The sequence below is a fragment of the Argiope bruennichi genome, chromosome 4 (genome assembly GCF_947563725.1).
Source record: "Argiope bruennichi chromosome 4, qqArgBrue1.1, whole genome shotgun sequence".
NCBI classification, from domain to species: Eukaryota; Metazoa; Arthropoda; class Arachnida; order Araneae; family Araneidae; genus Argiope; species Argiope bruennichi.
The window spans coordinates 46100699-46118855 of record NC_079154.1 but is presented as its reverse complement, the minus strand read 5'-3'; the positions used below and the strand labels follow the sequence as shown (position 1 = coordinate 46118855).

At 28.3% G+C, this 18157-nt stretch overlaps 1 protein-coding gene across 1 annotated transcript in view; it reads right to left on the bottom strand.

Annotated features, from left to right (window-relative positions):
• Positions 1-11894, bottom strand: part of LOC129965972 (transcriptional repressor scratch 2-like) — a 44055-nt gene extending 32161 nt beyond the window's left edge. Inside the window, exon 1 of the mRNA XM_056080288.1 lies at positions 10772-11894. Within this exon, the coding sequence (XP_055936263.1) occupies positions 10772-10931 (160 nt within the window). The 5' untranslated portion in view covers positions 10932-11894. The remainder of the gene's footprint in view (positions 1-10771) is intronic.
• Between the last annotated feature and the right edge of the window lie 6263 nt (positions 11895-18157).

The following is an 18157-nucleotide window of genomic DNA, read 5'->3' as shown; positions in this document are numbered from 1 at the left end:
CTCATTGATTTAAACGGGATTGTTTAATTTCTTATAAGGTCGTCTTGATTCCAAAGATATAATTTCAGGAAATGAACGATCGTACTTTCAAAACAATTTCGAAACAGGAAAGTTGTTCTACATTTAGATTCATTTCTTATAAAATTTGACATGGTAAACTAATAATTATGTGAATTTTTCAACTCTAAAAAGTGGGAAAGCTATTCAATCACCTCAAAACAGTATGATTAAATTCCTCTAGAGTTTTAGAGTAATTTATATAAAAGATACGAAACTTACGGCTAATTATCAGATTCTAAAGATTTAATTAGAAAACAAAACAATAGCTGTACAAATTCAAAACAGCGAAAATAGAAATTTATTTCATTGTATTTTCTATTAATTTCTGTTGGGTTTCATTGCATAAAGTTGTGCGAACTCTCAATTTGAAAACAATTGTAGCTCTAAAACCCATTGAGAAAATTTATACAGTCAGTTGGGTACTTATATGCATTTTATTTAAATTTACTTCAAAATTTGTTACACATACTTCAAATCTGAAATCAAATAATATTCTCTAGAGGCATAAAGAATATTATGATAAAAATGTGGTATTTTATTATATCTCTGAAAATCGTATGCTGTAATTATAAAAATTAATAATGGAAAAAGACATCATCAAAGCATATGTAGATTCAACTGAAAAGTTAGGAAATTAAATATGCATACAAAACTTGATTCTTGAGCCATTGAAAACATTCCTGCTTTTTGAAACTTTTGATAACATATTTTTTAAAAAAAAGGTTTTCCAATTTCATATGAGAGTTATTAAATTCAACACAATCTTTTTTCTATTCAAAATGGATTAAACGAGTTTCTTTTAAGATATTAATCTTAAATGAAGTTTTATACATATTTTCCGATACTTATGTTTTTCTTTCTATGTTAACTTTAATACTATAACAATATGAATTACATTCTATGTAATTTTACATTTCCGGTATTAGTTATTTAACATCATCTAGTTGCTAAATGATAAATACTTTAATAATAGTTTGAACTTTTTAATCATCCAAAAATACCTTTACGATTACACAAACTGAAATTCAATATTATATTAACTTAGTTAGGCTTAATTTTATGAATTTACTGCTTTTGAGCAGTAAGAGGAATATTTTGGGATGAATCTCTGTAATTGCTTTCTCTTATACAAAGAGAAAGTATCGAAACCATCAAAAACTTAGAACTCGAGATTTCGACAAATCTACGTGTGTCTGACTTCTCTGAATTCGAAAAACAGTTTTTCAGAATTATGTCTGCTTGTCTGGAAACACGATATTTCGTTTCAAGCTAGGCGCATGAAATTTTATATATTCTTTTTGCACTAAATTTCGATATCTCTATTGATTTTTTAGCCGAATCCATTCTAGGGAAATCTGTTTGTCTGGCTATCTGAATGCAAGGTAACAAGATAATTGCCAAATGAGATGGACGAATAAAATTTGATACACATATTATGCCTTTTAAGTGTTAATATATATCAAATTTGAAAATGAATCCGTCTATTGAACTTATTTGCGGTTGATTGTTTATCGTTTTGTGCTATTAATGTGCATTTAAATAAAATTAAAATAAGTGAAATTCGATATGTGATCTTGTGAATTTAATTGTAGTTATGTGTCACATTGTGACATCGGTTGGAAAAAAAGACGTGCGAAAATACATATTCGCTTTTATAATACATGCGTATTAACCTATATCAGTGACTGATAGCCAAATATAAAGAAATCACCGAAGAACCACACGTAAGTCAGCTCTTTTGTAACTATTGTTCGGCAGTAGTATGTGGTTAAAAATATATATGTAGCATTTTTTTACCATAGGGAGAAGGTATGTAATTCTCAAGTACTGGACTCTGAAGATGGAATTGTGAGCACTGACGGGCTTGCCAAATGCTCATTACTTTCATTCAGCCTTGGGGAGGGGAAGAGTACCTTTATTAAAAAGTATCCGAGAGTATTTTGGTGAGACCACTTTCACTGATCAGAAATGAAGTCAAATGAAGGAAACGCCATTTCTATCAACCAGAGTTAAAATTTCACCCTTTGTGGTTGTATTAAATTTGGACGTAAGTGTCATGCTAGTCAGAGTTCATTTCCGTTGAACGAGCAGTTATACATAGTGTGCAAGATTAGGAAGAAAAAACACAATTGATTCATTCTTTTGTAAACTTTGATACTGTAAACACAATAATATGTTTTAATGCAATGTTTTATTGTAAAAAATTACAGTTTATAATTCGACATCTTGTGGTATGTTTCAAAAGGGTCTCCATAGTGAAGGCCTGGTTTTCGATTACAAGTATCGGGAAAATAATTCGTATGGCGTCTTCCGCCCTTGATTTTTCATGCGAGTCAGAAGCGGCTCTATTATTATTAGGTTTCGTTGTCATTAAGTGGTAGAAGCATCGTATTGGTTCGTGAATAAGTTCCTTGGCCGTTTCTGTTCTTTCATATAAAGTGTAAACTGATATATCCTAAATGGAGATCAAAATACGAAGAATACAATATAAGTTTAATATGTTTCTTTGCTGTGGTGGCTGAGAGCAGACATGCTACTGTAACGGTAAAATTCTTTGGTGACTGAGAGTGGACATACGACCGCAAGGGGTTAATCTTCGATATCAATTTTAACGCATACCAGATTAACATACAAGGATCTTCATATAGGCGTGTCTTCTGGTGAAAATGGATTTCGAACGAACTTAGGCTCAAATACCGAATTTTTAACAACATGAAATAAAATCTTATTTATATGTATGGGTCGATATTAAAATATACAATAAAATTAAATCAACCTTTTAACATATTTTTTTTTATTAAATCATTTCTAAAATTTTTATCATTTAATTTTTGAAAAAAAATTAAACTCAGAAACAATTCAGAATATTATAACTACTCAGAAACAATTTTGGAATATTCTTTGTCTCAAAATTGCCTTTGTGTGTCATTTAAACACCAATTTAGCACAAGGTCGGTACTTAGCCAGTATACTTTCTCAAAACTTCTACAATACACCAACTATAGAATGCTACATAATTGCTACCAAATTTATCTTGCACCAAAAATCAATATATATAGTATATATTTAATTGATTTAGAATCTTCGATTTTCTGATCATAAATTTTACCCAACGTTAATGAACATGCGTGATCAGTGCTTCGATATAAAGAAAATTATGATAAATCTTCTAAATATGCAAAAGATATTTTTAAATCATTTTTTTTATATATAGTATGTAGCAATTACGTTTACTAATATAAAAACTTTAACGTTTTATTAATAAAAAAAACTTAAATATTAGAAAAACGTTTTAAGATTTTTCATAAATTTAAACTTATTTTATAAATATATAAAACTTAGAATGTTTTTTTTTGAATATCATTTAGTTGTAATACTAGAAAGAGAATGCAACAAAAGATTTCTATGACAAATTTATAACGAAAATAAAGCAATCATATACTGTAAAGTCAAATGCTATTTCGATTCATATAAAAGATAAAGGCTACTAATATTTATAATCATTAGTGGCTAGTGTCCGAGTACTAATATTTACAATCATTAGTGACTACTGTCGTGAAAACCACTGAATTGTGATAAACTTTTGGATGATTTTCATTGAGAGTTAAGTAATTATTTGAAGAAGACTGATCGCTGCAAATAACTTTCTCTGGCGATTTGGAAGTGTGATTAGCATGATTTAATCAAAGAAAAATCTTTAAATATAATATAAAAACCTCAGTAAACTAACAGATCTGTTAAAATATTGAAATTTTTTCTAGTTTAGAAACGTAGAATTTATAGACATACATTTGCTTGGTGAAAAACTTAATCTGTCGAATGGGTATTTTTTGTTTTTGACGATGCAATTCTCTGAAATTCAAGATGGATCCAGTAAAAAGCATGGTCTTGTCCAAACATATCTGATTGCAGAAAAATAATATTGAATCAATCCACCTAATCATATTAAATACTTATTAAGGACTTATTATATGATCATGATAGATAAATTTATCAAAATGTGAACCATTTTTTTCATTTCCTGCTGGTTCCACTGTTGTAGATAAATGATATCAAAGCAGTCTGCTGTATATTTACGTGGATTTATTAAATGTAAAATTAGTTTTCGTTGCCAAATTTTTAAATCCTGCGTTTTATTATATTTGGAATATGAGCTCGTATATCATCTGAAAACTATTCATAATTATACTTCAAAATTGTTTTGCTTAACACGACATCATTCTAAGTTTAATTTTGTGCAATAAAAACCATTTCTAAGCATTCTTTCATGATAAAATCCTCAGGCCAGCCCCGAATCATCGATTTGTTTTATAATAAAACCTTAATAATGTGACATATTAACACAACTTCACTTTGTATGATTCCATTATATAGGATAATGTTTCGATTATTTTTATGGAACTTCTTGGAATTTTGAAAGAAAATAGGGTTTTACGATTTGTGGATATGTTCCTATGGAGTTTTTCAATTAATATGTGTCGGCAGGTTGAATATTGTACTGGCCTAAAAAAAGATCCCGCCTGTGAGATCACCATAATAATTCGTTCTTTTATAGCTACCAGGAACAATCATTTGTATGCACATTTACAAAATCAATTTTACTATGAAGATGGCTAACCGAATTTTTAGAAATAGTTTCTTGAATTATGTTCTAGGCCATACGATAAAGGTTGCTTACCAAAGGAAAAGACGTGGTATAAAAATTTGAATTTTATTCAGCGGATTAAATTGAAAAAATTGATGAATTGAATTAATTGAAGAAGCAAAAATTATTTTCTAAAATATGCATACAAAGAATTACATACAAAAATATTTTATTTTTAAAAAGTTACTTTCATCTCAGGAATTATACTATAAATCATATATTTTTTGATCATCCAAGGATTTATGATATATCAAATCAAAACGCAAGAAATGTTATCAGCCTAATAGGATTTCAAAACCTAGACTCTGCTGTTAGATAGCCTTGATCTTTATTATCTTGATCAGAACGATAAGTATTCTGATGATTAATCAGTAAGATTTATAGCAGTCTGAACTTCCCTGGAACAAAATGAAAATCGAATTATTTGGGATCTTCTTTATTTACTGACTATATATTCAAGACGCAACAAATCCAAATGTATGGAGTGCTGACAATAGAATAAGGCAACGGAAACATAAATATAAAACTCTTTCAACAAGTAACTTGGACAAGGAAACCGAAGTGTCTGGCAATTGAATATCATTCTGAACTTTTAGGAAACATCGGAAATTTTGAACGTCCGGAGTGTTCTTTTTCAAATTTTTTTAAAGAATTTATTCGTTAAAGCTTCTTTAAAGTTTTGGATGATATACTTTCTATCACATTTTTATTATTATTTCTGTAATAAAAGTTATTTATGATTCATAAAATTTTAGTTTCAAAGAAATATTTAATTAACACTGAGGTCATATAAGGAAAATTTCTTCACGGAAAAGTTTTTAAAGAGTATCGAAGAGAGTATATAGTTACATAAATAAGAAAGACATATTAGTGATAATTAAAAAAACGAAAAGTTTTGAATTTTTTTCCATTAGACAAAAACAATATAGCCAATATTAATTAACTTATATGAGAAGAAACCACTTCGTATAATGAGTATTCAATAGTTAGAACTCTAATTCCCAATCATTGTTCCCATAATATACGGGTCCTATATCTTAGAAACCAAAGAAAATAATTCTTCAATAATAAATCTACACTATGTATTTATGTTTGCCAAGAGTAGCAAATGTTGATTACAAGGATTTAACCCTTTCTTAGGCAGTGGGAAGTATGTTTCCAACCAAATTTATCAATCTTGGTATGAAATTATGTAGGTTGGCATAAGTTCTGACAATTTTTTTTAGTAAGTCAGAAACTTAGATGCTACAGTTCTTTATCTTACACAAAATGTGTCTTGATTTGTTACTTAATTATTAATTAACCAAATTAATTAATTAATCAAATTAAATTTATCTAATAAGTTAAATGAATCCCTTTTTTTATTCTAATTTCAAGCCTAAAAATATTTTAATAGGAAAAAATGGCCCTTTAAAGTGTTAAACAGTATGATTATATTAGATAGGGAGTGATGTTAACATATTCCATTTAATCTACCTAATTAATGAGCTCAAAAATCTGTGCAAAGTTAATTGTGTGGCGCCTGTACAACAAAATGCAAAGTATTATTAATTCTTAACAATGAATTCTTACTTATACCTGCTTCGGAATCGAATATGCTGATTTTCCAAATTTTTTAATTATCTCTTCGTATGATATTATAAAAATTCGAAACATCTTCAAACAAACTCTGAAATAGCTCCCTCAAAATGTTTTCTATCACAAAATCAAAGTGATAAAATTTTAATCTGTTTGCTTTCATAGACCACCATGTGTTCGTGTTTAATCTAAGTACTCATCTGCAACGATAAGATATCCAAATATTGGGATTAAAAGCATGTTATAATATCGAAAGTATTATATTCATTAGCTAATCTAAAGATCAATAATTAATTTGACTTGTAGAATTTTGCGCAAATTCGGTATCTCACTCTCAAGTAAAAATGCATGAATATAAACTGTTTCCAATCTTGAAAACATATTACATAAAAAAAATTCGGTTTATGAACAAAAAGATATAACAACATATGATATCTCTAAATTTGATTTAAATATGAGAAAACGCTAAAATAAATAATATCGTGAACTTTGGTGCATTTGGATGAAACCGAAATGTAATTGATAATATTCGTTGAATATTGTGAATGTTAAATGTTTTAAACACAGAAAAGCATCACTTAACAATCTTAGATTAAATGTTAACCAACTAACATAGCATGTAATTATAAATTTACTTCTCTCGCGCCATTTTTTTAAAATTGATACTGTCTGTCTGTCTGTGAGTATAAGAAATCAATAAAGGAAACAGCTAGACGACTGTAATTCGGTATAGGAGCGTTGCACAAAAATAGTAGCGTGTGTAGATAGCCCGCAAAGAGTATCCATTACGTTCTATGTTGTCATTTTGTTTTGCCCGTCATGTAAAAAAGTCTGTTTAAACAACGAAATAGATAAATGGATATAATTTTGCATATAATTTTAAAATTGGAAATGTAGAATTTTCAGGAATTTCGGTCCAAATGTATTGTTATCTATTATTGGGTTATTTATTTTTGTGTATAAATCAAAATTAGACTATAAGAAACAAAAGAGCTGACCAGCACATTGGAGGGATAAATTTCAGTATGTGGCATAAAACCAAATTATCAGATATGAACAAAACTTTGACCCAGGTCGATAAAAGTTCGGAAATGTATATTTTAATTGAATTATTGTGTTTCAAAACGTATCATAAAACGTACCAAAGCGTGAATTCATTCGAAGAAATCAAGTGCAAGCGAACACTTTTCTAGTTAAAAAAAAAAAAAAATTGTTCTCTTTAACACAGCCTGACTCTGACGAGTTAACAATTGACCTTCAATCTCAGCTGCGAATCAAACGGGACGTTAATATAACCAAACCAAACCAAACCTCAGCTGCGAAAGCAAAAGGTATGCTGTGGAAAAAAGATTGAAATGAAATAATTTTATTTTAATAAATACGATTGTGTTGCATTTTTTACATTTTTTTTTCCTTATATTTCATTATCGATGTATCTTCAATTGCGTCTTACGAAGAAGAGAAATCCAGCTAAATCTGGTAAAGCTTTATCTACATTCGTTTCCTAAATAATCAAAATAAATTCTTCTGTTATCACACAATTGTTACGTCACATCCACAAACTCATCCGAACCAGGATATAAAGATTCAGTAGATTTCTTATCTCATTGTGGAATATATAATATTTTATTTCTAGGATTATTAAAAACAAAAGATTTTATTAAAATATGTATAACTTAGTTTTTCTTCCTTTGTTGAATTGGATTGTTAAATTTGAATCCTGTTTTGAAATAGAACCTCATTTATGTATAGACCTAATAGAACTGAAACGTGAAAGCTAATGAGTAAATAATATCATACAAGTATAATGATGCAATTTCGTGAAAATAATATTTCATTGACCATTCAAAAATGCGATTAAAGTAAATTTTACTCAAAGCACGTTCTAACTTTAGTTTTAAAACTGCGTCTTGTTAACACTCATAATATTGAAGTCTTGAGACTTTTGCAAGATTTTATCTTTTCAGAAATTTTCAATATTTTCGAACGAAATTGAGTGAAAAAATATTTTTGCAATTGAAATTTCCGCAGAACTGATTTAGTATCAGTTTTTTTTAAATATAATAATTTCTGTTTTATATTTTCAGTAGTTTTCAATATTGTCAAACTAAATTGCGCAAAAAATAAATCTCGAAATTAAAAATTTCTACAAAACTGATGAGTATTTGTGTTTTTAAATACAATTTTCTCTGACTTTCTTCAATTGCTACTTCATCTTCTTATTTAATTCCAACTGATATATTTTGCTGAGATTTTCTAGGTTGGAAATAGTGCCGCACAATTTCTTTTCATACCTGAAATGGTTTGCGAGTATAAAAACTTGAAACCCCAAACTTGAATAAATATTTAATAAATTGAAATACTTAATTTTTAGAAAAATTTCTTGTGTCAGAAGAACATTTCAGCCTCGTAATATTTTTGTGGTCCCTAATATATATTTTTTTAAATAGTGAACGATAAATTTTTTATTAAATTCTTTTTTCACTTAAAAGTTTCCTAAAATATTTTTTTTTTATCAAAGAAGAATTTTTATTTAATATTACTTAAATTTTAATTAACAGCAAAAAATACATTAACGAAAATCGAATAATTTTCTTATTTATTTTATTTTATTTACTTTTAAATTCAAAAATTCGTTTCAGAGCTCTACAAGATTAACCCCGCAGAAGTATCTACATGATTAATTACTTTTCTAATTGAAGTACAATACTGAAATTATGTAAAAATAAGAATTACGGCCGTTGCTTATTGTCGTACTGGTTTTTTTTTCAAGGTCCATAAAATGTCAATTGTAATTATGTTTAATCCGTCTTTTATCAATTCTTTTGTTTTAGAAAAATATTCTTATTCTAATCTTTAAAAATTTTAAGAGGAATGAAATCATAAAATAATTTCTAATACACCTTTCAAACATTTTATCATGAAAATTGGAAATATTTCTATACCAATAAAGTATTTCTTATATATAATTTCAAATTGCTTTGAAGTATTTACTTTTTTATGAAAAAGTTTCAATAAAAATCAAGAAAAAAAAACATTTCATAAAATTTAAAACCAAAAAAATCATATTTCGTATAATGTATAAAAGCTCATAAAATTTACATTTTGTTGAAACGTTTTAATGAAAATATTTCGGAAATTTAAATTTTATTTCAGCGCATATTTTGCCCAAAAAGTTATTATTGCATTTATATAACTATCAATATATTTTGATAAATCTAATAAATTTCACGAATTTATCACTGCATAATAAACAACAAAATCGCTATTTTTATGTAATAATATCAATCATATGTACAAATAATTAATTGCTCTGTGTGAATAATCATTCGCTTTGCTTTCGCATGGATTGAGTATAGTACAGCTATATTGCATTTGTTTTAAACATGTATTGAAAAAAATTAAATATCATGTTTATACAAAATTCTGCTTTCAGAAATTACCCCAAATTATGACATGTAAGCAAGTATTGGGTTGTTGATACTGTGTTTAAACCCTGATAAAGAAAAATCATTTTTATAAAAATTAAATAAGAAATGAATTTTAATCTTTTTCAGTTAACAATCCAAAAACATTTCTTGTCTGATATCTCAAACAAAATAGCTTTTGTCATTTTTCACTAATTTTATTAAGGAAAATATAATATATCCGACTATAATAAAAGAGATTGTAAAATAATACAAGATTAAACAATAAAATTCTGGCAGTAAAAAAATTGTGATTAAATAGTAATAATTCGAAAATTTTCAATTCATCTTTTTTTATTTGCCTTTTTTTAGAAATATGACACTTTTCAAGCCATTTAATACATTGAAATTTTTTGATAAATTAATGTTCCATATTTTTCGAAGTATTTTTAAAATATTATTAGCATTAAACTGTTTTGAAAATTCACCATTTGAAAATAATATAGTTTTTGTCAATTCACTTAATTTTCTAGATCAACAATCTGGTTACAGTACTTAAGCAATGAAATCCATAAATTTTGATGGTATCATAAATTTTATCAAGAATTTTAAAATTCAAATTCTTCACTCATAACATAAAAGTGCTTGAGTTTAATATATAACATCAGTTTTTCATATAATATTCAGGGCCATGCAAATCTTTTAGGAAAAATAAATATTTTAATGTATTAATTAATAAAAAAAGACAATCTTTCTGAAAATTTTAAGTGCCTTTCAAAAATGTGCGGAAAAGTGTTGCAGAAGTTGGTTTATTTATTTTGCATCACATACCACTGACATGCACACCAAATTTTAGGCTTTAAAAATAGTTAAGTCAAAGAGCTAAAGCGCAATGTCTCAATAAAAATTTATTTCAAAACTTCAATAAACATTTCTAATACTTGGGATGTAAATGAGTAGGATGTATAACATAGGATCCTACATCAGTGCAATTAGTCTACCTTTTTTAAAATACATTTAAATCTCTGAATTTTCGGATACCCTGCATTGTGTATATTTAAAAATAAATAATTTGACTTACTACTTGTGTATCGGACGCTCAGGCACTGGTGAGATGGTGGCGAGGGTGGACAGGGTGGTGCAGGTTCCGCTTCAGAAGGACTGGAAGGCTCCCGGTATGCCCACCGGTTGGCATGGTCAGTGGGATGCTTCACTTTCTTCACGAGGAATGACCGAGGCATGCTCTTTAAGATGCAGAGGACGGCCTTTTATTTAAATGTCCTCGAAATTTCCAATGTCCATAAAAGTTTATACACAGTTTCAAAAGATATTAAAATTTGTCTTCAAATCCTTTTATGTATATCGATGAAGTTTAAAACTTGTATTTTATTATTGCTTTAGCAAGGCGAGTTTTCTTATGAAAAAGTTTTACGTCAACAGTCTTTGGTCATTTATAAGGCAATGTCGTAAGTTTGTATATTTCGTTGTAAAGTTATCTATTGCAGCTCACAATATTTGTCTTCCAGATGGTGTGTTCATTCGCAATGAAAGAATGAATGAATATTCAAATAAGTGCTGTCATTCACACTTCGAGTTCTAAAGTGTTGTCTACAGTGTCTGCTTTTAAAATTTCTGAAGAATGTCTGAAATGGCATAAAATCTCACACCTTTCCATCAACAAGTCAGGAACATGTGCTTTTGTTTACAATAGTAAATCAGCACACTTAACTCTTGGAAATGTCAGAATAAAGTTATTGTATAAAGTGCCAGGATGATGAGAGTCTAGGAAAAGTTTATAACAGAAAGAATTTTAAATATTAATGTTCATTTCTAGCCTTTTCCTGTTTTCTTAATAATGTCTTTTTGTTCTAAAATATTCTCTCACATCAATAGTTTTAGCATAATTTCGCCTTTTGTGCCATAAAATCGAGCAATCGCACATCAGACAATGTCACAGGTGTTGTCATGTCCATCTTTTTATTACTCGATGTTTGAAGACAAATTAATTAAAACTGTAATTGAAAAATATTTCATCATCTCAAATGAATTAATATTCTGGATGACAACCACATAAAGCTCATGAGGAACTAGCACCGAATGTTTTTTAGCCTTTATAAAGTTAGTTAAAACCCAACTGATTGACCTGCAGGGGTGCACCTGTGGGGTCTAGCGAGCGCTACAAGGTCGCAACAGCATGGACGGGTGTCTAGTGCTTCACTGCTGAGCTTCACAGCGTGGCAGGAAAGCTACATTCTGTCAACCTACTTTCAACCACGCGGCCTTACACTAGGGTGCCCTCTGTCGGAAAAATGAGGAATGAGATGAGAGGGAGGAATTTGTGTTGTTTTTCTTACCATCGGAGACTTTTGATTGGCTGAAAGGCTGACAAGCATGCCTTCTCTGGGGGAGGTGCCAGATAAAACAACTGGTTGCGGAGTTCGGAGAACGCCGAGGGTTCTTGCACGCGGAATGGCTGAGTGGATGATTTCAAACAAGAAACTTTTTAGCTTTTGCATGATTTGTTTTAGGGACACCGTTAGCTATAAGCAATTAAATTTTCACAAACCTGCGGATAACATGATTGAGCAGTAATTGAATTTATAAATTATAATTCTTTCAAAGGGTAAAAATGTATAATAAATTTCTATTAAGAGAAACAAAGTCTTAATAAATATCAAAATATAGAATTTTTAAAAAAATCCTAAAATGAAAAATCTTTGGATGTAAGCAAATGGGGACTCTTTTGTTGTTAAAGTTCTTACAAAATTTAAAATATCTATTTAATTTCTTTTTAATGATTATTGTATTTTAATTCGAAGTTGTATTTCAAAAGAAATTTCATATAATAAGATGCACACCATATTTACCAGAATACTGTAGATATGTAAATGAAAATTTGAATGTAAATGAAAATTTCAATTAGCTAAGGATTATTTCTCTAAAACATTTTTCATTGCTCTCTCTCTCTCTCTCTCTCTCTCTCTCACACACACACACACACACACACACACAGAGAGAGAGAGAGAGAGAGATATGAAAAAAATTCGTCACTTCTCTTTGTTATTTCAAACTTTTTGACAGAGCAATCTCTGAATCAAAAGTAAAATTAATAAAAAAAAAGTTTATGATAAAAAAAATTATTTCAAATAAAAATTCTGTAAATTGTGTGATGTATCAAAATAAAATTTTGATGCTTTTCACTTTTTATTATAAATATTGAGAATTTTAAAAAAAAGACAGGGATGTAAAATGTTCAACTCATATAACTTTCCCGATCGAATATGATCGGTAGTAAAAAAATATTTATAATTTACCTTAATTGATTGTCATGATTTTACGTATTTCAGTTTTTAATTCTGATATTTATATACTAAATTCCATCTATAAATTGCGTATTCGGCATCCACGATGCAAAATTCATTCAAAGCACTTTAATTACAAAATCAATATTTACCAAATTTGCTTCAAAACAGGAAGTCAGTATAGCCAAACCAAACACGAAATGATCACATCCTTTAGTTTCGGAAAGAATATTTGTTCAACGCATCACAGTAGCAGCATCTTTTTTTCTATTATTAGCATATTTATCATAACTTTCGAGCATTTGTAGAATAAATTATTAGTAAAATTAAGTAGATTAAGGAAACCGAGGATTAATCCTGCATAACATAGCAGGTTCACTTGAGGTCAGGTCAATAAATGGCAGGTCAGAAGCCACTTTGCAATGGTAATAATTTGTAATCCTAAGTCTTAAGTATCTGTTGTTAAATAAATAATAAAAGTTAATTCATTAAAAAAGTAATATTTAGGTAAATTAAATCTACCACTGACATGCTAACCTCAAAAACTTCAATATAATACCGCCATTAGATCAGACTACAGCTTTTACAAGCAAACCCCTGTGTGCCCATTTTTTTTAGCATTCTACAGTGATTCTACTAATAGTGAAACTTTTTTCCACCTTACTATATTTACGAACTAAGATGATTAAAATTAATTCTTAAAAAAAAATTTACTTTCAATTATTTTCTTGTATTTTTCATATGAATAGTATGTCAATAGTTTAAATGCACATTAATTATGAAGTCAATTCAATAAATCTGGAAACATGAAAACAAATATTCAGACTTAGACAACTAATAATTACTGATTAAACGTATCTCCATGAATTTAGTAAGTAGTTCTATATTCTAATAAAAATCATTTCCTCTCTTTCCTATACCAGAAGTAACTAATATCATTAATTTTGAATATGAAATATATTCAAATGACTATTTCCAATTCATGTGAATTATAACTAAATATCGGAATTAAAAAACAGACTTTATTATTATTATTCAAAAAACATTAACATAATAAAACTAAATTTTTAATAAATATTCAAAAGAAAACTGCAATATTAATGATTACCATTTGATGTTCCTGTTAATTTAAGCTACATAATGTAACAAACCCAAGACTTTCCTTTAAATTTTTTTAAATGATTGAACTTTAGAAATCACCTATTTCTGTTATTTAATTATTCCACATCAAGTGTTCTGTATAAAAGTGTTTATAATTTTCTTAAAAAAACCAGTTACTTTACATTGTTGAAATTACTCAGAATATACTTATTTTTTTTCTTAAATTTCCGTTTCGATAGACATTTTTGACTGGTAGTAAATTTAGCTGTCTTTCACCGTTATTCCAATTAAAATATTTTATTAAATTCAAAAAACAAAAAGAACCAAAAATAAAATTTATATAAAAGCGTTGGGTGGTTTTTTTATTATTATTTTTTGTATTTCTCTTCAAATGATAATTCCATTGATTTACGTTGATTTTACTGTATCGTCAGTGTCATAAATTTGATATGCTTTCATAATCCTAAGAGGCCATATTTTGCCTTTAATTTCTTTACTTTTGAATTATTTCTATTTGCTACATTCTGAAATTTATTCTTGACAAATTATTTATTTAAATCTTTTTTAAACGTAAATCACTGGTTGCGTTTGTATATTTTATGGTTAATGTGATTAATAAGTTATTGATTATAATATCCGCGGTAAGTATTAATAATATTTGTTCAAGATGTTAAATAGATTAACTTTTACCATCATTATTAATAATAAAATATCATTTACATTAACCGGAATATGAATATTTATTGCTAACCGAGTTTTAATAAAAACCAATTTCGATGCTTCTATGTTTTCTCTCTCTTAAAGGCTTTTGTACTTTTGAAGTTCGATAATTTTATTTGTGAATATTTTTTTTTATTTGTAAGTATTTAATTAAGTTGTAATTGTTCTTTTATTATACAATACTATTCTATTAATTAAAGAACAATTATAACATTTTTTTCAAAACTTTTTTTATCTGATTATAGCAAAGCTTTACGTTTCATATTATTATTTTCTGTTAGTCATTGGGTTACAGTCAAATGAACGACGTTGAATAGACAGAAGTGATTATATACGAACAACTACGAACGTTTAACTTTTTATAAAAACGAATTCAAATTTCATACATATATCTTAATTTCTGTCAATTGTTTTATTAATTAGATACCTAAAAATTACGATTTTAGTGTTGACTCTACTCTTTTTCTAAAAAAAAATATTTATGCTGTTATATAAGTGGATGTTTATATGCAATTTGAAATGTTATTGAATTTTAGAAACACACGAGCCAGCGAAAAATTGCTTGATCTTCTGCTTTGTATTTTAAATTCCACGATGTATTTCAGTGTGTTTATCTATCTATACATTGCCCAAAACATAGCTTTCGGGGAAAAGAATACAAATAAGAAAATAGTCTTGAATCGTGTTGAATTGCATGTTGATGATGAATGAATTTATGAAACATTTTAGCCCTATTTTTTTTATCCATGAACAAATTTCTGTAATTTATATTTTTAGAGGGTAGTATTGATTATTAGATTATGTCAAATTTAGCCGACATTTGGTTATCTGCACTAAACATTGCCTATGATGTATAATAATTTTCTTTCTATTGAGGTCTATAATTACCAATTTATATTATTATGGAATACCGAAGTATTCTTCTGAGTGCTTTTATAAATGATTACCTACATTTTCGTAATTTCACTTTAAAGTTTAGTAACTTCTTGTTTATTATCTTCTACATTTTCTGGAATTATCGTATATATTTCTAGATAATACAGTGTGTTGAACAATATTGTACAATACTGTGCGATATTAGATTATATTATTAATCAGTATTTAACAATATTGTGCGATGTTAGATTACATTATTAATCAATACTTAACAATATTATACAATATTGCGAATATTGTACAATTCATACATGTTATAGGGATATTGAGTGATATGCCAAAGCATTCCTTTGTGTACGACTCAGCGTTCTGTCTATGAAATGTTGACTAAGGTTTCATAATGTACTTCAGAATAATTTTGCTGATATTATTTTCGCCAGATAAGAAGACAAACAGACCTTTTTTGCGGTGAAGTGATACAGTCACCTTTCTTTGAAATCAATGAGCTACCCATTAACCAAAAATCCATCCCACAGGGAAAATCCAGTCTATGCAGACAAGAAAATGCCCCTGAAATTAGCTGCGGCCATTGTCTGCCTGAACCTTCATCCCTTCTCAACAAGTTTCGCTTTGAGTCTGAATAATTCACATCCAATCCTGAAGCCTGCTGAATGCCTCTATTCAGGCCTTCACACAGCTGCATTCCTCAGGCAAAAGGAGGAGGAGGGAGGAGGGTCAATGAGCCAAAGGGAGGAAATACAAAGGATTACCGCGAGATCTCGCGAGAAAGGATCAATTTGGGGGGGGGCTCTCAATGAACGAAGGACGATCTCCTTAATTAATTTCAATGCATTAATTAGCGTAATCCCTTGTAAGGCAATTAAATGTCGGACCGTCCACTTGATTTTGTCGTCGGCACTCTTTTAATTCTGGGGGGTGGGAGGGAGTCTCCTCTGAAAGTGAAAAGTGGCGTACATTTGTGTGGGGAGGGAGTGTTAATTTAGAAGCGTTAGAAATTAAGACGAGTGAAGAAGGAAATGTTCGGTTTCTTGGAAAAGATGAAAGTATTGTTCTGGTTTCCCATTAAAATTGCAATTTCTGTAGCGGAGATGAGGTCCATTTCTAGTCTCAAGTGAGAAAATTGTTCACTTTTTTTAATGGAAATTTGTTTAATGTCTGCTTTATTATAACAATATTAAATAAAATCTGATATATGTTTAATAAGGAAGTGTTAGTTATATAAAATAGTTTTGGGTTTTAATGCTTTTACCATTTTATAATAATGAATAAAATATACAAGCCATAATTTTTCGAAATAAGTACAATCCTTCGATCTCATTTGCATATCGTAAACAAGTAAACATTTACTATTAGAGAAAATTAGTAAACTTCATACATTTAAAGCAAACGAAAAGTAAAGTACGCCTGTTTTTTAAATTTATTGCATTAGTACACTCTAAAGTCAGTGAGCCGGAGTCCTGACATAGGAGTAGAACGTCTTTCCCGTGATCTGGGCGTCCTGGGTTCGAGTCCCGGTCTGTGCATGTTTGTTCTTCCGTTGTTCTATCTGTGAGATGTGTGAATGTACTCTCCTGTAAAAAGGAGTTGTGCAAGCGAATGAGTTATGCGTGAGTAGCCAAGTCGTACTCTTATCCCTAGTTGGCGCTACTAAAAAAACAAGAGACGCTCCCCCTTTGACTTAAAATCGCTGTCTTCGTAACAGCGGGCTTGTCCATGGCAAGTGCCGTAAGAAACAACAACAACAACGAAGTCAATGGAAATATATTTTTTTATTCTTTTTTAGATTTTTCTTAATCTTATGCATAAATATTATCATTTAGGAAGGAGAGCTAAGTATTTGCTTTCAGGAAACGAACCTTAATTTAGGATTAAAAAAATTGGAATAATATATTCATAAAGAGAGTGGAAAAATATTTTACAATAAATATATTTCAATTATCCCTCAAGCAAGTTTTAACATAAAAGTATATCTCATTTTTTAAAAAATGTTTCATTTAAAATTAGCAAATATTTCTTTTTATGAATACGAAGTACAATATATTAAAATTAATGCTATTTGTTTTAGCATAAAATGTTAATTAGCAGCTATTAATAGCTGTTTGTAGCTATCTATGCATTTGGCATTTCTTTTAGTAATGTAGAGTGATGGAAAATGCCGTTTCTTTAAATATAAAAGAAAAAATATATAAAATTATCAAAAAATTATTATGTATCATAAAATCATAAAATGAGCGTTAATAAATTTATTTCATTTTATGGAGTTCGTTGAAAGAAAGAAATATATTACAATATATAAATTCTTTTTCAAGAATGCAGCTTCTTTAATTACAAAAAAAAATATTTTGTATGATATGATGCTATTGTTTTTAACATTGAAAATATGATATAATTTTTAATATAATTTTTTTATATATAATATATAATTTTATAGTTTTAGATATAATTTT